General features: G+C 42.8%; 1 protein-coding gene across 1 annotated transcript in view; it reads right to left on the bottom strand.

The window, feature by feature from the left end:
• The window catches only part of FRAS1 (Fraser extracellular matrix complex subunit 1), a 482,654-nt gene that overhangs the window by 272,114 nt on the left and 187,546 nt on the right, over positions 1-22,994 (bottom strand). The window contains exons 5-7 of the mRNA XM_053590633.1: positions 13,431-13,590; positions 11,679-11,812; positions 1,271-1,354 (exon numbers count right to left, since the gene is read on the bottom strand). Of these exons, the coding sequence (XP_053446608.1) occupies positions 1,271-1,354; positions 11,679-11,812; positions 13,431-13,590 (378 nt within the window). The remainder of the gene's footprint in view (positions 1-1,270; positions 1,355-11,678; positions 11,813-13,430; positions 13,591-22,994) is intronic.

Below are 22,994 nucleotides of genomic sequence, written 5' to 3'. Positions count from 1 at the left end.
GCAGCTGCCCTGCCTCTGGACTTCTGGTTCTATGAGGTAATAAATGGCATCATTTTAGCCACTTGTAGAGTGGGATTTGTTACTTACAGCCAAAAATGACACAACAGATAGAAAGCTTAGCTCTTCAAAGAGAAATTAGTCTGGCATAATCCCGTCCAATACAAATACAACACAAGCCACATATGCAACTCCTGTGTCCAGCAGCACAGATCCAGCACACATAAAACCCTGTCCCCATTAGTCCTTTTCATTCAGATTTCAAGTTACCCATCGAGACTTTGTAAGCCCATCCTCTAATTCCTAACTCCAGATTCCCTACCAAGAGTCATGATCCTAATTCTATTCTATCTTTCTTTGAGAGGCTGGAAGTAAGGGAAGTAGTTGGATTTACTTTTTACATATTCGTTGCTTTTGAATAACTTAACTTTGGGGGGCTTTTGTTTGTTTTTGGTTTTGTTTTTCCTTTTGAGAAGAAGGAAAGTTTATTAATTTGCCACCAAATGAAGAGGCTATAGATTCTCGTCTCAAAGTACTGGCATCCTTCTGAGCACAAGTACGGAGCTTTTAAAGGGGATGGCTCTGATTAATCCCATCTTCAGCTAAGACAATCTCATGACCTCCAATTCATCCCATCTTTGGCTAAGACAGCCTTGTGATTTAATGTAACCTTTTGGCTCAGCTGGGCACTCCTAAGTCAAAACATCATTCATCCATCTGTTAATCCATTCAGTTTGTTGAACCTGTCTTCATCTGGTACTGACCATGCCAGGCACAGTTTACCAGCCTGCGCCAACAGTGCCTTTGACTTCACAGGCTCCAACGCCAACAGCTTCCCACCTCCCTTCCTCCCTCCCCTCCCACTGCCATGTCTCCCCACTGTGTGAGGTCTGGAGTGGGGGGTTATCTCTGGTATCAGTGCATCAAACCCAATCAGACAGACAGACATTCCCAGAGCCTTAGAGCTAAGTGTGAATCAATGGTGACCAATGACAGCCTGCTTTTCCCTTTAAGATGTGTGAACAGTAAGTTCACCAAGGTTCATGAACCAGGTACTGCTTGCCAGCACATTCCTTTATATTTCTAATCCCCTTCAACTTCATTTTTTCATAAAGGCTTTCTGCAAAGAGAAGAAAAAAGCCATTTATGTGCTAAGTTACTAATCCTGGCACAGAGTCAGACATGAGGGTGGGGGGGTTCGGTGGTTGGAGCGGTGGAGGGCAGATGTGTGAGAACATAAGTCAAACGCCTACGTTGGGTTATCAAAGGTTACCTTGTACGTTTGGCCAGCAGCAGAGCAGGAGCGTGCCGAGCACTGTGGGCAGCATTCTCCAGGTACCCGGACCACAGTTTCATCCTTGAAACCCAAAAAAGGAGCAATCCATCAAAAGAGAGACATTTAGAAAATCCACAACAGCAGAAAACTGCATTGCAGCCAGCTAAATCATGTGCCTTAAGCATCTGTATTAGCCACTTCCTCTCGTTCAGCATTATTAGGCACCTGGGGCTCTGGTAAGCATGAGCCCTTCTAAGGGCAGAGTGACCTATAACAAGTCTGCATAGACCTCAAGTCTTGCCCCCTTCTTAAAACAAATAAAAGCACAAATAAGAATAATAATAGTACTTGGTGTTTACCAGACACTGTTCTAAGTGCTTTAAATGGTCCTGTGAAGAAGATGCTCTTATTTAACAAATAAGAATAGTAAAGAAGAGGTTGTGCAATTTGCCCAAGGTCACTCAGCTGACCTGGTGAAGGTAAATGTTTGGTATTGGGACTTGGCAGCCCTAGCCAAATTAACACTTAAGAACATTCATGCTTCTGCTGAATCACTCTAAACTTAAGTGTGAAGACATCCTTTCCATGGTAAGCTACTTCACTCTTCTTATGCATCTTTATAGAAATCCACACATTTATAAATATGCAGTGAGGAATTTCTTAACATAAAAAAAAAATCAGTCAAATCTCCAGATATCTGGAAATGAACTGGTGCCAAGAAATGTAGGTGATAGAGATTAAATGCCAAAAGAAGCCCCCCCACTGCCTTATCCTACATTCTCAGCTCCACCAACCCCACTGCCTTATCCTACATTCTCAGCTCCACCACCCCCCACTGCCTTATCCTACAATCTCAGCTCCAACCCCCCCACTGCCTTATCCTACACTCTCAGCTCCACCCCCCACTGCCTTATCCTACATTCTCAGCTCCACCAACCCCACTGCCTTATCCTACACTCTCAGCTCCACCCCCCACTGCCTTATCCTACATTCTCAGCTCCACCCCCCACTGCCTTATCCTACATTCTCAGCTCCACCCCCCTCACTGCCTTATCCTACATTCTCAGCTCCACCAACCCCACTGCCTTATCCTACACTCTCAGCTCCACCCCCCACTGCCTTATCCTACATTCTCAGCTCCACCCCCCACTGCCTTATCCTACATTCTCAGCTCCACCCCCCACTGCCTTATCCTACATTCTCAGCTCCACCCCCCTCACTGCCTTATCCTACATTCTCAGCTCCAACCCCCCCCACTGCCTTATCCTACATTCTCAGCTCCACCCCCCACTGCCTTATCCTACATTCTCAGCTCCACCCCCCTCACTGCCTTATCCTACATTCTCAGCTCCAACCCCCCCACTGCCTTATCCTACATTCTCAGCTCCACCCCCCTCACTGCCTTATCCTACATTCTCAGCTCCACCCCCCCCACTGCCTTATCCTACATTCTCAGCTCCGCCCCCCCACTGCCTTATCCTACACTCTCAGCTCCACCCCCCACTGCCTTATCCTACATTCTCAGCTCCACCCCCCACTGTCTTATCCTACATTCTCAGCTCCACCACCCCCCACTGCCTTATCCTACATTCTCAGCTCGACCCCCCCACTGCCTTATCCTACATTCTTAGCTCCAACCCCCCCACTGCCTTATCCTACATTCTCAGCTCCAACCCCCCCACTGTCTTATCCTACATTCTCAGCTCTGCCCCCCCATTGCCTTATCCTACATTCTCAGCTCCACCAACCCCACTGCCTTATCCTACACTCTCAGCTCCACCCCCCACTGCCTTATCCTACATTCTCAGCTCCACCCCCCACTGCCTTATCCTACATTCTCAGCTCCACCCCCCTCACTGCCTTATCCTACATTCTCAGCTCCACCCCCCCACCGCCTTATCCTACATTCTCAGCTCTGCCCCCCCACGGCCTTATGCTAGATTCTCAGCTCCACCCCCCACTGTCTTATCCTACATTCTCAGCTCCACCACCCCCCACTGCCTTATCCTACATTCTCAGCTCGACCCCCCACTGCCTTATCCTACATTCTTAGCTCCAACCCCCCCACTGCCTTATCCTACATTCTCAGCTCCAACCCCCCCACTGCCTTATCCTACATTCTCAGCTCCAACCCCCCCACTGTCTTATCCTACATTCTCAGCTCCGCCCCCAACTGCCTTATCCTACACTCTCAGCTCCACCACCACACTGCCTTATCCTACACTCTCAGCTCCACCACCCCCCACTGCCTTATCATACATTCTCAGCTACAACCCCCCCCACTGCCTTATCCTACACTCTCAGGTCCACCACCCCCCACTGCCTTATCCTACATTCACAGCTCCACCCCCCCCACCTTATCCTACCTTCTCAGCTCCATCAACCCCACTGCCTTATCATACATTCTCAGCTCCACCACCCCCCACTGCCTTATCCTACATTCTCAGCTCCACCACCCCCCCACTGCCTTATCCTACATTCTCAGCTCCACAACCCCCCCTGCCTTATCCTACACTCTCAGCTCCACCCCCCCACTGCCTTATCCTACATTCTCAGCTCCACCACCCCCCACTGCCTTGTCCTACACTCTCAGCTCCACCCCCCACTGCCTTACCCTACATTCTCATCTCCATCCCCCTCACTGCCTTATCCTACATTCTCAGCTCCACCCCCCTGCCTTATCCTACATTCTCAGCTCCACCACCCCCCACTGCCTTATCCTACATTCTCAGCTCCACCACCCCCCACTGCCTTATCCTACATTCTCAGCTCCACCACCCCTTCCCCAGAATTTCAGACCATTCCTCTCTGCTGCCCTATGAAGAGTTTTTTTCAAGGCCACATTCTCACTAATGCCAGAGTCAGCCTCTCACGCTGACTTGTTAGGACAGTCTTCTTCAACATCAGGAAGGCAGAGAAATTAGGAAAGAGCGTAAAAACAACCCAAATTCTGGTGACTAAGAAGTTGTAGATCTTACACAGAAGATAACTTCTGAGAAGTTATCATCACCTTCTAGTACGAGAAGCAGAAAATGAGATTTTATTATCATAGCTACTCTGATATTCCTTCTGCAAGATCAAGAAGGTCGGTGTCTTTGGGAGGAAGGGGGTCACATAACCTTAATTTTTCATCAAAGCCCTGGTCATACCTCAGTAACCTTTTAACCCATAGAAGTTATATAAAATCAGTTGGATTCATGCATTATTAGCTAATGGGTACTTATTTCAAATGCCTGAATCATTGGAATTAGACTGACTACTGTTTTCTCTGTTGTAGGCTATTTTATTTCTTTATTATTCTATATGCAAAGTATTATGAACATTGATGTTTAACAGAACTAGTGAAGATTGGACTTGTGTTGAAATCACTGAGCATTTCTTCATCTCGGACAGAACTCTCAGCTTAATAACATTTTGGTGGAGAAAGTCAAAAAAGGTATCCTGGTGCCACACTACTCAGTAACTTTACTATGCTAAGCAAATAAACTAAGCGTATGCAATGTTAGGTCAACAGGGAAGAAATGCCATAACTACATCAAGATTTGTGCTAGAGCCAGTTTCCATCTGTGTTGGCCAACATGGAGCAGACCCACAGACAGCAGCAGAGGCAGCTGCAGGGCACACAGGCACCGAGGGGTTACTGCCTAGTGGTAGGTACCTCTTTCCAAATCTTCTTGCCAATACCTAACTATATGCTTTATTCACTGAAGTACAATCTTTCTTTGCAAATAAAGACCAACAGGAGCAGAAAGAAAAGGCATTTAAAGAGCATATTTCTAGGAAAAAGAGAACTACTTGATTGTGAGCTGGAAAAAAGAGAACTACATGATTGCGAGCTGTGATCTGTCTGAGCTGGTGCTTTATCAGCAGGCCGGGAGGCTTACAGGAAGATGAGTATGCAAGTGAATCAGAAAAAGGAAAGGCCTTTTAACAACACACTTGTTTTGCCCTCATACACCTGACTCCTATCATCCTGGCCCTAGTAAATATGCCCTTCCAACCATACAGTTGAATACAGATAGTGGAGGGGCCAGATCCAGCCCACCACCTGTTTTGGAAAATAAAAGCTGAATTGGAACACAGCCATGACCATTCATTTACATATTTTCTATGGTGGTTTTTCTGTTACGGTGGTAGAGTTGAGTAGTTATTCTAACTGCATGGCATAGAAAGCTAAAAATATTCACTACCTGGCCCTTTACAGGAAAAGTCTGCCAACTCCATGTCTAATATGGTACCCTCAGTTATTACAGAAGTTCAATACAAAAAAAATATTTAATGCCATTACAATTTTGGATAGGACTACCATTAAGGATATACTCAATTATAGGTTCAATGTTCCTTACATAAAAAATACTTAATAAAGAAGTTTACAGTACCTTACGGCTGATGGCTCTCGACAAAATTTCTTCCCCCCACAATACCTTTGAATTTGCCACCAAAAAGTAGAACTAACAATTAACCTCCTGCCATCGCCAAGGTAAAGTCCCAAGGACTAACGACATTCTATGGCCTCGCTTTGCTGTGCAAGCCCCAAAAGAAAGAAAAAATCACCTCTTCCCAACTTTTCACCTCCCTAGTTCAAACAGAATATGGCCTTCCTTCCTCTACTGTGTGGCCAGTGCCGTCTGAAGCAGTCAGAGTGCCAGCCCGAGCCTGTCACCTCCCTCAACTTCATTCATTCTATGTGAAGCGAGACCCCATAAGGAAAAAAAAAATTTAAACAAAATAGGAGTGGGGATTATGCGTGTTGGGGAAGGAGAGTCATAAGAGAGAGCTGGGAAGAACCCTCAGCAACGCAGGCTGGGATTAAAGCTTTCTGTTTCATGTATTCAGAATGTAAAAGGGCTGGCCAGTGGAAACCGGAAAAGATCTGATCTAGGTATAAACAAGTAGCACAGAGAGGAAATCCGCCAGACCCCTGGATTAAGAGACTGAGCATTTAGCTATGAGGCCATTTACCCTTGTAGCTTTCAAGCAGTAAGGATGGACAGATTTCTCTTGATCAAAGATGAGCAGATAGAAAGAAAGAAACTGGGGGGCAAACTCTGAAGAATGACCTGCCTTTCCTTCTATCCATCCTAGGCTCACGGCTGAGGCCCCTGTAACAAATGAGAGGTTATCAAGAGAAAAGCGTACATGTTTATTTAACGTTTTACATGAACACAGGACTCTTCATAAGGAAATAAAGACGCAAAGAAACAGTTAACCCTGAACATTTTTTATTGTAGGTTTGATGAAGAATGGACAGCCATGGAGAAAGATAACCAGGCAAAGAGCATGATGTAATACGATGGAGGAGGAAAGCGGCAAGGCCACCGCAGATAAGGACGTTCCTTCTGTCCTGATTTAGGGAGAGCATCTCTCACATGAGAGCCTTACAACCTGCTTCAGGAAATCCTGCCTAGGTTTTATGCCCTGCTGCAAGGGAGAAAGGCTTGGGGGAGGTCAAAGTGACCTTTCTGCCTCTGCTGCTTGCTAAAATTCTTTCTGCATAAAACAGTCATGTGCCAAGGTGCTATATTTTGGGGTAGCATGTCCTGAACCCCATCAAAGAGAAAGGAATAACATTCTGAATACTCAGAGAAATAGCAAATTTACAAACACTATTTACTATAGGATCAGAAAGAAATTATTTAAAAGCCATGGTGCAAGTTGGGTGCAGGGGTCCCACCTGTCAATAACTACTTGGGAGACTGAGGTGGGAGGATGCCTTGAGCCCAGGAGATGAAGATCAGCCAGGAAACAGGGAGACCCCCACTCCCTGCCTCTCCCACAACAAAAAGCCATTTTGCAAACTCAGTAAGACAGGAGAATATGTCGTTTTTGTTAAACTAAGCAAGAAGCAATAAGTAAGGAATAAACATTGGAATTTGTTTTTGAAGTAGAAGAACGAGTGATAGATGTAACTAAGAATTAAAAGAAAACTGAAGTACAATTTTCAAGTTAAAATCAATGCTGGGGAGGCACTAAGGATAAATGTAAGAAACTCTCCCCAGCAGAGGAAAGACCGAGAGTGAAAAGGGATAAAAGGGAGCACGATTATAAGGAGGGGAAAGAGAAGGGAGCAAACGAAGACTCACAGCTGTTTCTGGGAAATGTGAATAATTGGGACACACATGATTCATCAAAGGCATAGCTGAAGAAAACATTTCAAAACCTGGAATGCTGTCTCAAAGAGCTCCACAATATCCTCGGCAAAATACATGAAAAGATACCTCACCTAGAGATATCCCCAGAGATACATGAATTATAAAGGTAAAGAGACTCCCTGCCAGAGTGCAGCCCAGTAGAACTGGCCGGAGGTAACAGAATGAAAAGCAGACTTCTCCTCCAGGGCACTAAATTCTAAAATTCAACAGAAGCAGTTTATAGGATTGGGATGGGAAGGGATTATAGTTCTTCCAGATTTTAGGGACTTCCAAATGTTGTCTTTCATGTATGAAGGCAACATGAAAATAATTCTCAAACACTTAGAAGCTCATAAGACTTACCAACCATCTATTTTTCTTGAAAAAATATCCAAAGATGAAATTCGAACTACTCAGATAATCAATATTAGGAGGGGGAAACTATCATTAAAGAAATTAGCAGGAGATGGCATCTGTGGCTCAAGGAGTAGGGCATCAGCCCCATACACTGGGGGTGGCAGGTTCAAATCCAGCCTCAGCCAAAAACAGCTAAAAAAAAAAAAACCTAGCAGGAGTGTCACCAGGAGCAGTTCTCACCAGACTGACTCCAGTAATGAGCATACGCCTGTGCGGTGGGCCACGGCTCTGTTCACAAGCATCTGCACGAAAGTCAAAAGCAGGCCATTTCCATGTGAATTTGCATCCCTCCTTAAAAAAATAATCTTTTGTTTGAATATCAGGAATTTTTCCTCTTGTCAGAAATTTTCACTGACTTCTAAAACATCATTATAGACCAGATGCAGTGGCTCAAACCTGTAATCCCAGGCCAATGCGGGAGGAGCCCTTAAGCTCAGGAGTTTGAGATCAGCCTGAGCTAGAGTAAAATCCCACCTCTACTAAAATAGAAAAATTACACCTTTGACTTTACCTAGAAAACACACACACACAAAAATTAATAATAACCTAATCATATGTACCCTTATATTAATCCAAAATAAAAGCAATTTTTTTACTTTCTCTTTTTTGAGCCAGAGTCTCACTTTGTCGCCCTGAGTAGAAGGCTGTGACATCATAGCGCACAGCAACCCCAGGTGCGAGCTATCCTCTTGCCTCAGCTTCCCAAGTAGCTGGGACTACAGGTGTCCACCACAAGGCTGGGCTATATTTAATTTTTTTAATTTTTTTTTTTTTTTGAGACAGTCTCACTATGTTGCCCTCAGTAGAATGCCGTGGTGTCACAGCTCACAGCAACCTCAAACTATTGGCCTTAAGCTATTGTCTTGCCTCCTCCTCCTTAGTAGCTGGGACTACAGGCGCCCACCACAATGCCTGGCTATATTTTTTGTTGTTGTTGCAGTTGTCATTGTTGTGTAGCAGGCCTGGGCAGGGCTCAAACCCACCGGCCTCGGTGTATGGGGCCGGTGCCCTACTCACTGAGCTGTGTGCACCAGGCCTATTTTTAGAGATGGGGTTTTGCACTTGCTCATTCTGGTCTCGAACTTCTGAGCTCAGGTGATCCACCTGCCTTGGTTTCCCAAAATGCTAGGATTAAAGGTGTGAGCCACTGCACCTGGCCTAAAAAAGTCTTAAAAAAAGACCCTGAGAGACTAAAAATAATTAAAAAGGAAAGAAAAATGAACCAGGCATTGTAGCAGGAGGATTGCTTGGACCCAGGAGTTTGAGGTTGCTGAGAGTGAGAGTGAAGCTGACACCAGGCACTCTAGCCTGGGAAAAGAGTGAGACACTGTCATGAATAAATAGATAAATAAATAGTAATCATAACTATACTAACAAACACACCCATATTTGCCTACCAAAAGATTTAAATGAATCACCTCCCAACGTTACTCCCTACCCCAAAATCCATTACGGTCTCTTTGAATGGTAGAAACAAGAACAATTGTTTCCTTTCATACCTACCTCCCCTCCCCTTTACAAACTTTAACAAATACAAATTCCATTTGTAATTAAAAAGAAAAAACCTCACATTAAAAAAAATTGAAAATTGTTAAAGATAGGCTACAGATTTTTCTAGCATACAAGCCCTGTAAATAGTCTTCTACTGAATTTCTTGCTGTTTTCCTTATATTTAATGAACAATTGCATATAAAATACTTGAAATTGGGCGGTGCTTGTGGCTCAGTGAGTAGGGTGCCGGCCCCATATACTAAGGGTGGCAGGTTCGAACCTGGCCCCGGCCAAACTGCAATAAAAAATAGCCAGGCGTTGTGGTAGGCGCCTGTAGTCCCAGCTGCTCAGGAGGCTGAGACAAGACAATGGCCTAAGCCCAAGAGCCAGAGGTTGCTGTGAGCTGTGATGCCACAGCACTCTACCAAGGGCAACAAAGTGAGACTCTGTCTGTAAAAAATAAAATAAAATACTTGAAATCATGCTTAACAATGTTAGCAACTACTGTGATCATTACTATGCATAATAAATGTTACATAATCCATCCTTTGGGGAGGCAATATAGCATAATGGTTAAAAGTACGAGTCGGGTGTGGTCTCCTGAGGTGGTGAGAGAACTGCCAGGTTAGAAGTGTGGACACTTCCTAACTGTGGTACCTACAACAAGTTACTGATCCTCTATGAACCTCACTTTTATCAGCTATAAAATAGAAATGATAATAAAAGCTACTACTTCATAAGGTTGTTACGAGAATTATAAAGCTCTTAAAATTAATGACCGACTCATATTAAACACCCAAAATGTAGTGCTGGCGGTGACGGTGATACAGAAGTAGGGTGACACGTCCCATCCACAGTGTTGATTATACAGCACACCTTGACGTCATCAGAACATCCAGCAGTTGACAGTTACATTAAATCAAGAAAAATGGTTCTAAATGATCTAATAGTTGGATTTCTGTTAAAAAAAGTGTCATGGCAGAAATACAGACTTAGTGACTCAAGAGTGATTCAAATCAATCTATTTGCAAGTCTTTAGAATGCTTGCCTATTAATTAGCTCTAAAGTATGGCACCAAATTTTATCTTTTTACATTAATTATGTATATTGATGCAAACCATAAGTGAATACTGTGCATGAAGCTAGAGTTTATGTTTAATGTTTTTAAGATGAGACATAGTTCTTTCAATTATTCCAGTGTCTGGTCCCATAATATGCAGTCCGTGGTTATGTTTTTGAAGATATAAAGCAGAAGATTCCCCATGGAGTGTTCCCTCCAGTCCTCCTCCCCCTCCCTTCCTGTTACGGGTAATTAAGCAGTTTGTTTAATTACCCTTCCTGCACAAGGGGACTAAACCCTGAAAAGGGCTTAATCAAAATGCCCCAACACTGAAGCGTCCTCAACATGTGTGAGCAGCAGAGCAGGGTACTGTGCAGCCTGCTACGGAGCCCACCTGTCATCTCAAGTCAAGGGCTGGACAGCCCGATGAGCTGGAAAGGAGATGTGAGCCCAGCAGTTGGCTGGTGTGGGTAACACCACCAAGTCTTTCAATTAGATACATTTTCCCTTTATTTAGCATTTAGCATTTCTTGTCTAATTGCCTTTTGTCACCTTTAAAAATATAGTCCAATTGTCACAATGTGCCATGTTATTGATTTTGTTTTATTTGACACAAAGCACTGTTCTGCATCAACTGAATGTTAGCTTCCAGCTTTTTCGTAGCTCATTTTTTGATCTATTTTTTGGCTGAAGGCAAGATCCTTTCTTAGTTATCTGTCAGCTGCCCTGGCACGTCCACAGGAGCCTCTGGAAGAGTAAAAAAGGATGAAATGCCACGCACACCACGTCCACTTGCAATTGATTTTCTCTTCCAAATGTGTGTGATGAGCCCAACATCTTGAAAATCAGATCTACTTTAACAAAGAACAAGATCCCACCATCTTAAACGTATCCAGAGCAAATTCTTTAGTAATCAGAGCCATTGTCCTATAAAAATTAAATTATATTCATTTGGATGATCATATTTAAAGATATGCATGTGTCTTCCCAAAACACACTATATCTACACATTGAAAAACAATAACAACACCAACCCTAGGTATGTTTCTAAGTTTTCCAGATGTTTAGCTTGCTGTAGTCAAACCCAGACCCTTCCCTGTAAGCTCTCCCAAGGCTCAGTGTCTGGATGTGCAATTAGCACGGCCAGAAGTTAGGCCTACCTAACTAAGGGTAAAAGGAATGTCTCAGAGGTCAGGTTCGAGAGTGTAAGGAAAATCTGACAAAATCTCAAGAAAGACTCCCAGTTCTTCAACACCGAAGTTAACAGCCTGCTGCAAAGGATCTGCCCTGAGGCTGTATTTCTTACCTGGTTACAAAACAGAGGCTGACACTGAGCTGTGAAGCACTGGGTAGCCCCGTTTCTGCACACGCACTTGGCACACTGGCTCAGCCGCCAGTCCTCTCCGTCCTGAAACACCCGGCCTTCATAGGAACAGGGTTCTGGAAGGTCAAAGTAATATACATTACTGGGGGGATCGCATTTGGTGATCCCAGGGCTGACTGCATGGGGGCATGTTGGGTCAGGGGCCCAGGGCACAGGAGGAGGCCCATGCTTAGGGATTAATGCTCTGTAGCCCCTATCTTGAGATCTCTGGACTTGTGCTTTCTAAGTGAAGTCTGGTGGGGCTTGGAGCCTCAGCTCAGGCTCAGTCCTACCCCCACGGGCATCCTGGGATGGGTGCTTAGCTGCCTGCTGCCACCCTCCACCCGCAGGGGAGACCTGGGTGCACATGGCCCTATGCACCGAGTCATAGGGGGCTTTGGGGGGGCCTGTGAGGATCACTACTTACCCCTCATCCCCAGGCCCAAAGGAGAAGAACAATAAAGAGCGAATAAAAACATAACAGGGTAGGCAAGAAACTAGAGAGGCAGAGAAAAAGCTTCCCGCTCTCCCCTGCTTTTTAAATGAAGGACCCTACATTTTCACACATAATATAGTTGGGCCCCGCAGATCCTCCAATATTTCTGGGCAAAATCCTTCCAATATATCTTTTTCATAGAGGGCCAACGAGATAGCTTCTTGAAACCTGAGAAAGAACCCTACAAAGGCCCCCCACCGCCTCCAGCGCTGCTGTTCCTGGTGTTTTCATGAGCAGCGTTGGGGGTTCAGCTCAGAGCACCTGCTGGTCCATTTCTGGCGGGTGACATCTGAAGTGCGGGAGGCAAACACCTACCTTTATCATCTCCTGAGCAGACTTTTTAATCCCTGGAATGGTTCTCCAGGGCAAAGGATCGTCAGGAATAGAATAATTGGGGATCAGAAAGAAACAGGTATTCTTTTTAAAGAAAAAAATAACAACAGAGAGTAGCTTCCAGGTGTTATCAAATAAAAAACATACTCTGGATATCGTATGTCAGGAGAGAGTGCAATGCAGCAATGACAATGATTCCTGTTTACCATGAAGTAAACTGAATCTATCTATTCAGTTATAAAAATGAAATGGTGCATACATCCTCAAAGTGTGATAAAAAGGGCATGTGGAAAAGGTGAACAAGCTGGATTCCTAGAAAAGGGCCTGTAAGCCTCTGCTGTTTTGCTGAACAAACATTGGTCACCTCCATTTGCAGGCAGACTCTCCAGTGAGGACGCAATAAAGACCTCCTTCCTGCTGAGTGTGTCTTGGAGACAGATACCATGTCATCTCAAAGACCAGCCAACACAGTAACTGCCAGCAATACTACACAGAGAACTTACTTGCTCCTTTCTCTATCCCCTTAGAGGGCAGGAGGAACCACCTTGGCCTTATGCAATTATATCCATATCAAAGGACCTTTTCCCTACTCCCTTCCCACTCAGGAGCTGCAGACGGAGAGGGATGCAGCCGGCTGAAGCAAAAATAATGAAACAGAGCCTTGCAGAATCTCGGGCTGGAATGGAGCTTATAGAGCCAGTCTCTCTCTCTGAAATACTGCCCCCTGCCAAGTGCAAAGCTACATCTTGGTTCTAGTAGGGAAAGGGTTGATCTTTCGGCCACAATGAGCAAGAAAAAAACAGTAGAGGTGTCACCAGGTGAATCTCAAAGGCAAAGAGGGTGCCCTTCTACAGGCTCATACTCACTGCCAGGGCCCACACAGATGGGGCAGCAGCTTCCTTCAGGGATGAATTCCAGCTCCTGGTGTCCACACGACAGCAGCGGGCACGGCTGCGGGCTGCATCGGACTTGCCCATGAGCACAAGAGCACACACTACAGGGCGGAGAGGTCCACTCTGTTCCATGCTGTGTGTCAAGGATGAAAAAGAGAAAGTTTAGTGCCAGAATATTGGCTTTCTTTTGGCCAAACAGAAAACAACCCGTTCTTACACAAACTAAGGATGGAGCTCAGGAAAGGTGAAAGAAGGCTCTGCGTTTACAAGGTTGAGACCAGGATTCGCCATGTTCCAAGTCAGAGACCAATTTAAATATTGATTTTTTTCTTCTACTACCTCTAAGATTACTTGGAAATTTCAGAAAAATACAAAAGAAAATAAAACTAACCCCAACCCCATCATTTAAAAATCGTTATAAAGCCCAAAGTAAAACACACATACATTTACCGTGTTCTTTGTAATGGCTCCATCATTTTGAGTAGCTCGCACACCGAGCTGGTTTGCTTTCCGACTTTACCTCTTACCCAGATTGGTTCCCATATTATTCATTCCTTCTCTCTCCCTCTCTCTCTCAAGTGTCCCAGAGATCTCGCGGTCCTGGGGCATGTGATGGCCAATAGGAGGCACTGGTCTGTCTGGTTCTCCCAAGTCAATCCCCGTGAGGGAGTGGGGGTGCCCATCCACACACACCGTATGTGAACATTCCAAATCCACCTTAGGCTGGGAGACCACGTTCTCAAAGGCAGCACATGATCTAAAGACCCATGGTTTGAGTTACCATATAATTTATCCAGTGCCCAAAGTATCTCAGTGAGTAAGAAGGGAGAGGACAAACCTGGAACATGAACAGCTACAAATACATTGACTGCTTAAGGAAGGAGCTGGCAAAGGATGCTTTGTTCTCAGTGACAGAATGGAATGATCATGCCTTTCACAACATAATTAACTCAGTGAATTAAATTTTCTTAAGTCCTTTTAAACAAAGGGATCTAGTCCCTTTTGCCTTTACGAAATCTAATGTTTAATGACATCTGATTCAGCATAAATCATATGTGGACTTTTATTAAAAACATGACACATTCTAGGTGTCACCTGAATATAATCTGGGGATTAATTATAACGATAGGTGTCACCGAGAAGCATAGAAAATAAACATCCCCTACTTTTTCTTAGACCAGCATTCAGAATAATTTTTATGTCTATCAAACACAAAGGAACTTGTCTTACCTAAACAAGTCAGCGCCCCTTTATTTTGCAAATTGCAGCCAGTTCGTAAGCCTGCCACTGACATTATGGGGTTACTAATCATCTATGCCATGATTGCAACCACAAAAGCAATAGGTAGCCACAGTCATCCAAATATTTGGGAACCAAGTCCTCACCTTACTACGATAGTTACTTTCCTCTAGACAGTCTTACAAAGACGACCAAGCAATTAACCCATGTAAGTACTGGGTGGGACCATCTAAGTGTTTACTTGGCCACACACACATTCTCAGACCCCAGCTCAGGTCTTCCTGTCTTGGGGACTTAAAGCAAGTGACTTAAACTCTCTCAATCTCAGCTCCTCCTCTATAAAAATAAAATGGTGCCTAAACACCACCACCACAGCTGGGTTATTCTAAGGGCTCACTGAGGTGACCTTCCAAAGAGCCAGCCAGGAGTGTGGCACATATGTGCTCAATCAAATCTGCAGTCACATGGGGCTGGGGCATGGAGGAAATGGGGAGATGTTGGTCCAGGGTACAAACTTTCAGTGAGGAGATGAATGTGCTCCGGGAATCTAATGCACGGCTTGGGTGGTGATAGATATGTTAATTAATGAGAGTGGTAATCATCACATGCTAATTATACCTTAAATATAGTCCATCTTTATGTGTCAATGAAAACTCTTAAAAAGAGAAGATGCTTGATCTTTTCCCCTCTCCCTACAGCATGAGTTCGTTATCTTCTTCCCTTACCCACCCTTTCATGGTGACTGTGAGTACTAGGAACAGACACGGAGCCAAAGGCCAAGTCCTCTCCCATCAATTTACTTCTGCTATAATTATTTAGGAAATCTCAAATTTAGTACAGCATATAAATGGGCAAGTCCACAAACTGTGGCCCAGTGAAAGAGAGGGGGCAGTTGTGCTTTATGATCAGAAAGACCTAAGCATAAAGCAAAAGAGAAACTTAAAAAGATAATGGATAGGTTCTGATAAGCTAAAAATAATATATAATATATATATTTATATATATAGAATATATAAATATATATATATATATTTTCTTTTGTAGAGACAGAGTCTCACTTTATGGCCCTCGGTAGAGTGCCGTGGCGTCACACAGCTCACAGCAACCTCCAACTCCTGGGCTTAGGCGATTCTCTTGCCTCAGCCTCCCGAGTAGCTGGGACTACAGGCGCCCGCCACAACGCCTGGCTATTTTTTTTGTTGCAGTTTGGCCAGGGCTGGGATTGAACCCGCCACCCTAGGTATATGGGGTTGGTGCCCTACCCACTGAGGCACAGGCACCGCCAAAGCTAAAATATTTTAAATCTGTGAAAAATACATTACAAGTAAAATTAAAAGACAAATGACAAACTGCTAAATTGCAATTCACATTACTTAGAACTAAACTCCACTATATAAAATCACTTATATGAAGAAAAAAAAAATCCCAAATGAAAAAATGGCAATAAAATACACAATACTAAACTTTATTAATTGCCAAAAAATACTAATTAAAATGAAAAATTGGATAACATTTGATAATATCTGATGTGAGAAGAGTTTCCAATTCACAGCACTTAGTGTTCGAATGTGGTTCATGGAAGCCACAGTGAAATATGATTCTCACACACAAAGCCGTCCCTCACAATGGCACCCAGAATAACTAAGCAGGAGAGTTTCCCCGAGGTAGTCACACTGGAACAGAGAACCCGCTATCTCTGTTATTTCTGCTGGGTTTATCATTAGACACTGACAATTTAAAATCAAATCTTAATGACTAAAGATGTCACAGCTTCGGTACCCCAAATTTTTAGATGCCTTGACCTACTAATTGCACTTTTAAAAACTTATCTAAAGAAAAGGATAAATGATATGCAGAACTTAAATACGAGGAATTCCATCTATTATTACTTACAGTGAAACTGGTAATATTTGAATGAAAACTAGAAGCTTCACGAATGCCTTCATATTAGGAAATTGTGTTCTCCAAGAGTGTGCGAGGGAAATATTTACAATACGATGCTATGTAAAAGAGCAAGACAGAAAGCACGGCGTAATTTCCATAAAGCACACACAGTATGCTTCCGTATATTTCTCTGGCTCGCTAGCTGGCTACCTCCACTGACATCCCCTCCCCCAAAACTGAAAGAACATTAACAGTGGTTTTCAGAGACTGAGATTACCAGTGATTCTTTTTATGCTTGTATAATTTTCTATGTTTTAAATTTTCACCAGTAAAATATTTTTACTTTTGTCACCAGAGAGCAAATTACTGTTTAAAATATCTGATGAATCATTTATTAGCTTAAATCAAGTCAAATCAAAAGATCATACAAAACAACTTGAAGTGAACTTCTTTATTTCATTAAAAGTTAGAAGACTGCTTCTAAACATTTAGAAATTTCACTTCATTAAAACAAGACCTTGTTTTCGTTACCACCAAGATAGAGTAACAGTTGTTTCCAAAACGTTTGCAATCACATCACCTTTCAGACAGAGATCTCAAAAATCAATTGTGATAACCACCTGTCAATTGCCAAAGTTTTTTATCTTCAAAATGGGAGTCCTATATCAGCCAATCTCTTTGGTACCTATGAGCTTTCTGATCACATGAATCTATTTCTAACTCCAGAGACATAAAATGAAGCAATGGATTTTTCCTTCACAATAAACTTGAGAATTATGGGGAAAACGGAAGAACATTTGGCCGGGAACCTCCAGTGCTTGATGCGAAAGCCGCAGAAGAAACTCCAGATGGTAATCCCAAGTGCACAGTGGGACAAAGAGGAAGTGCTCCCACATCTCTCGAGGGGACAAGCTGCATAAGTCCCTTCCATTTTTGTCTCTTACTCCTATGCCTGAAACAGAGACATCATCTTCTTCTGAGTGTTCTGAGGATTGATAACACACACAAAGCACCTGGCCTAGCGCTCAAGATGTTCAGCACGTGCTGAGGTGTGTGGTGTGTGTGTGTCTCTAATTCACAAAAGCATTATTTATAATAAACACCGTAGCAACAGAGAGCTTTGTAAAATGAAGTAATAATAGAATAGAATAGAACAGCAATGTTCCCCCCAAGACCTGTTTTTACCCATGCCATTTTAACCTTATTAATACCTTTTTGAAAACATGACATTTTAGCACTGGGCAAAAGCGAATTCTACAGACAACACCTTAAATGTATTCTTCTGTGGAGTCAACTAACAAGTTGGCTTGGCTGATGACATAAGTCCAAAGGAAATATAAGGTCATAAAGTCTTTGCCTGGCTTACTGACAGAACAAAAAAATAATTTTTCTTCATATAATTTGTTCCTGTTATGAAGCTATAGATTCAGAATACTAAATATCTGGGAATGCTCGGTGCATATTATAATGACATCCTCTACTTTGAGGAGAACAAGGCTACAGAATTCAATATTCATTGCTTTCCTTGCACACATAAATTAGTTCTTTTAGCCTGGCAGACAGGCAACCCTCTCCCTCCCGCTCCTTGTTTGAGCAGACTGAGCACCAGAGCTTCACCACCTGCCATTTTACTTTTCATTGAACCTCCGAGCCCTATTTGCTCAGACTTGACATTATCTGGTGCTGGGATTAAATTTGTAAAGAGGAAAAGAAAGGGGATTAATGTTCCTTTTCCCACCCTTTCACAAGCAAATTTGCAGAGGAAAGAATAAGAAAAAAGTTTTCAAGAAATATGAAAATCTGAAAGAAATCGACCAATACCTAGAAGTACGCCACCTACCAAGACTTAGCCAGAATGAAGTGGAAATGTTGAACAGGCCTATATCAAGTTCTGAAATAGCATCAACTATACAAAATCTCCATAAAAAGAAAAGCCCAGGACCAGATGGCTTTACGCCAGAATTCTACCAAACCTTTAAAGAAGAACTAGTACCTATATTACTAAACCTCTTCCAAAATATAGAAAATGAAGGAATATTACTCAACACATTCTACGAAGTAAATATCACCTTGATCCCAAAAACCAGGGAAAGACCCAACAAGAAAAGAAAATTATAGACCAATGTCACTAATGAATATTGATGCTAAAATACTCAATAAGATCCTAACAAACAGAATCCAACAACACATCAAAAAAATTATACATCATGACCCACTGGGATTTATCCCAGAGTCTCAAGGCTGGTTCAATATACGTAAATGTAATTCAGCACATAAACAAACTAAAAAATAAGGACCATACGATTCTTTCAATTGATGCAGAAAAAGCTTTTGATAATATCCAGCATCCCTTCATGATCAGAACACTTAAGAAAATTGGTATAGAAGGGACATTTCTTAAACTAATAGAGGCCATCTATAAGCAAATCCACAGCCAATATCGTATTGAATGGAGTTAAATTGAAATCATTTCCACTTAGATCAGGAATCAGGCAAGGTTGCCCATTGTCTCCATTGCTCTTTAACATTGTAATGAAAGTTTTAGCCATTGCAATTAGGGAAGAAAAGGCGATCAAGGGTATCCACATAGGGTCAGAAGAGATCAAACTTTCACTCTTCACAGATGATATGATCATATATCTGGAAAACACTAGGGACTCTACTACAAAACTTTTAGAAGTGATCAAGGAATACAGCAATATCTCAGGCTACAAAATCAACACCCATAAATCTGTAGCCTTTATATACACCAACAATAACCAAGCCTAAAAAACAGTCAAGGACTCTATTCCTTTCCCAGTAGTGCCAAAGAAGATGAAATATTTGGGAGTATACCTAACAAACGACGTGAAAGATCTCTACAAAGAGAACTATGAAACTTTAAGAAAAGAAATAGCTGAAGATGTTAACAAATGGAAAAACATACCATGCTCATGGCTGGGAAGAATCAACATTGTTAAAATGTCTATACTACCCAAAGCAATATATAATTTTAACACAATTCCTATTAAAGCTCCACTGTCATATTTTAAAGATCTTGAAAAAATAATACTTCGTTTTATATGGAATCAGAAAAAACCTCGAATAGCCAAAACATTACTTAGCCATAAAAACAAAGCAGGAGGAATCACCCTACCAGACCTGAGATTGTACTATAAATCGATAGTGATCAAAACAGCATGGTATTGGCACAAAAACAGAGAAGTAGATGTCTGGAACAGAATAGAGAACCAAGAGATGGATCCAGCTACCTAGCGTTATTTGATCTTTGACAAGCCAATTAAAAACATTCAGTGGGGAAAACATTCCCTATTTAACAAATGGTGCTGGGTGAACTGGCTGGCAACCATTAACTAAGATAGACTCTCACTGGATAAAAGATTTAAACTGAAGACATGAAACTATAAAAATGCTAGAAGAGAGTGCAGGGAAAGCTCTTGAAGGAATCAGCCTGGGTGAATATTTTATGAGAAGGACTCCCCAGGCAATTGAAGCACTATCAAAAATACACTACTGGGACCTGATCAAACTAAAAAGCTTCTGCACAGCCAACAACATAGTAAGTAAAGCAAGCAGACAGCCCTCAGAATGGGAGAAAATATTTGCAGGTTATACCTCCGATAAAGGTCTAATAACCAGAATCCACAGAGAACTCAAATGTATTAGCAAGAAAAGAACATGTGATCCCATCTCAGGGTGGGCAAGGGACTTGAAGAGAAACTTCTCTAAAGAAGACAGATGCATGATCTACAAACGCATGAAAAAAAGCTCATCATCCTTAATTATGAGAGAAATGCAAATCGAAACTACTTTGAGATATCACCTAACCCCAGTAAGAGTAGCCCACATAACAAAATCCCAAAACCAGAGATTTTGGCGTGGATGTGGAGAAAAGGGCACATTTCTACACTGCTGGTGGGAATGCACACTAATACGTTCCTTCTGGAAGGATGTTTGGAGAATTCTTAGAGACCTAAAAATAGACCTGCCATTCAATCCTATAATTCCTTTACTAGGTTTATACCCAGAAGACCAAAAATCACAATATAACAAAAATCACGATAAACAAACATAAATATAATAAGACATCTGTACCAGAATGTTTATTACAGCCCAATTCATAATTGCTAAGTCATGGAAGAAGTCCAAGTGCCTATCGACGACCCACGAATGGACTAGCAAATTGTGGTACATGTATACCATGGAATATTATGCAGCCTTAAAGAAAGATGGAGACTTTACCTCTTTCATGTTTACATGGATGAAGCTGGAACATATTCTTCTTAGCAAAGTATCTCAGGAATGGAAGAAAAAATATCCAATGTACTCAGCCCTACTATGAAGCTAAATTATAGCTTTCACACGAAGGCTATAACCCAACTATAGCATAAGACTATGGGGAAAGTGCCAAGGAAGGGGAAGGGAGAGGAGAGGTTAGGGTGGAGGGAGGATAATGGGTGGGGCCACACCTACGGTGCATCTTAGAATGGGTACAGGCGAAACTTACTAAAGGCAGAATACAAATGTCTACATACAATAACTAAGAAAATGCTATGAAGGCTACATTGAACAGTTTGATGAGAATATTTCAGATTGTATATGAAACCAGCACATTGTACCCCTAATTGCACTAATGTACACAGCTATGATTTAACAATAAAATAAATAAAATAAAAATAAATTCACATTAAAAAAAAGAAAAAAGAAAAAAGTTTTCAAACAACTCTTTAGAAAAACACATTGAGGCTTGTCTCCCTGGCTACTTGGCAAGGCCAGGCACTGGTCCAAAAGTGAATTTGAAAGCACAGCTTTGGGAAGGTCATAGATGAAACAGTCCCCCCAATCCTGGCTGTCATAAACCCCTGCAACACTCTCAAATAACCCAGAGTCATCCCAAAGGCTCCAGTGTTTTCCTAACTCCAGGAAAGGTCTTGAGACATGCCTTGACTTGCTGGGACGCTGGTGTAAGATGCAGCCTTCTCCTGCAGCCCTCAGCTCAACCCGACCTTGACTTCCCTTTGTCTGAACCATATGCTCTGGGGATAGTATCACCTCAATTGACTCCCCTCCTGCAACACCCAGTCTCCCCGAAAGCCTCTTCCAAATCTATGTTAGGGAAAAGTTTCCACTTCAGATCACCATTCCAAAGATCTTAAAACACGAGGCTATTTTATGGGCACTGGGAGAGTCACCATTACCTACTCTATGGAACACAAGCCAGAGGCTAAGACAAGATTACTGTTGCTCAGAGGGCCAGAAAAGCACTCTGGAAACGGCTTCCCAAATGAGCTGAAAAGGCAAAACAGAAAAGGCTGCAGATTCAGGGAAAAAACTAGTGATGCTAGTTGTAGAGGATACCAAGAGCCAGATGACCTCTGAGCAGGATGATTTGCAGCTGGGGGATGGACCCTTGGGCAATTCATCCACAGGTGCTCCTTGCCAAGAAAGAACCCGAGCCCATGGCCATCCTTAGGCACATAGTCAGTGTCTAATATTCCCCTCACCTGTCCTGTACTGTCTCAATAAAAGGTTATAAATGTCTTAACACAATAAGAAAATGCCAGGAAGGCTATGTTAACCAGTGTGATGAAAATGTGTCAAACGGTCTATAAAACCAGTGTATGGTGCCCCACGATCACATTGATGTACACAGCTATGATTTAATAAAAAAAAAAAAAAAAGAAAGAAAAAAGGTTACTGTGAAGGTTGCTGGGGGCTACCCTGCAATCAAGGTTAGCCCGCCTCCTGCAAGCTTGTACTTCTAATCCCCGTCAAGCCTAGTTCCTTCCTGTGGCCATCGAGACCAGGGCCATAGGGGCTGTAGGGGCTGCGACAGCTAGTGGAGAGGTAAGACTCAGACCAAACTAGACGAGCATTTAATCCACTCAAGGAAGAGAATACTAAGGAGGGTTTGGTAAGAAACTTGGGGAAGCAAAGAAGAGCAGAGGAAGGACAGGGAAAAAACAAACATAATAACTTTTAACATTATTAAGACTAAAATGAGGGGCAGCGCCTGTGGCTCAGTGAGTAGGGCGCCGGCCCCATATGCCGAGGGTGGCGGGTTCAAGCCCAGCCCCGGCCAAACTGCAACCAAACAATAGCTGGGCGTTGTGGCGGGCGCCTATAGTCCCAGCTGCTCGGGAGGCTGAGGCAAGAGAATCGCCTAAGCCCAAGAGTTTGAGGTTGCTGTGAGCTGTGTGAGGCCACGGCACTCTACAGAGGGCCATAAAGTGAGACTCTGTCTCTACAAAAAAGAAAAAAAAGACTAAAATGAGAAGATTTTGTTTTGTCTTTAAAAAAAATCCATCTTCTAGCTCTATTTGAGGTAGCAGACCATTAAAGGGTCCCCCTGCCAAAAAAAAAAAACCTATTGTTTTGAAATTCCACTTTTTTCTCAGTTACATCAAGTACCAG

Source organism: Nycticebus coucang, chromosome 1 (assembly GCF_027406575.1).
Source record: "Nycticebus coucang isolate mNycCou1 chromosome 1, mNycCou1.pri, whole genome shotgun sequence".
In the NCBI taxonomy this organism is placed as follows: domain Eukaryota; kingdom Metazoa; phylum Chordata; class Mammalia; order Primates; family Lorisidae; genus Nycticebus; species Nycticebus coucang.
Note: the sequence above shows the minus strand (reverse complement) of the source record. Positions and strands in the feature narration are given on the sequence as shown.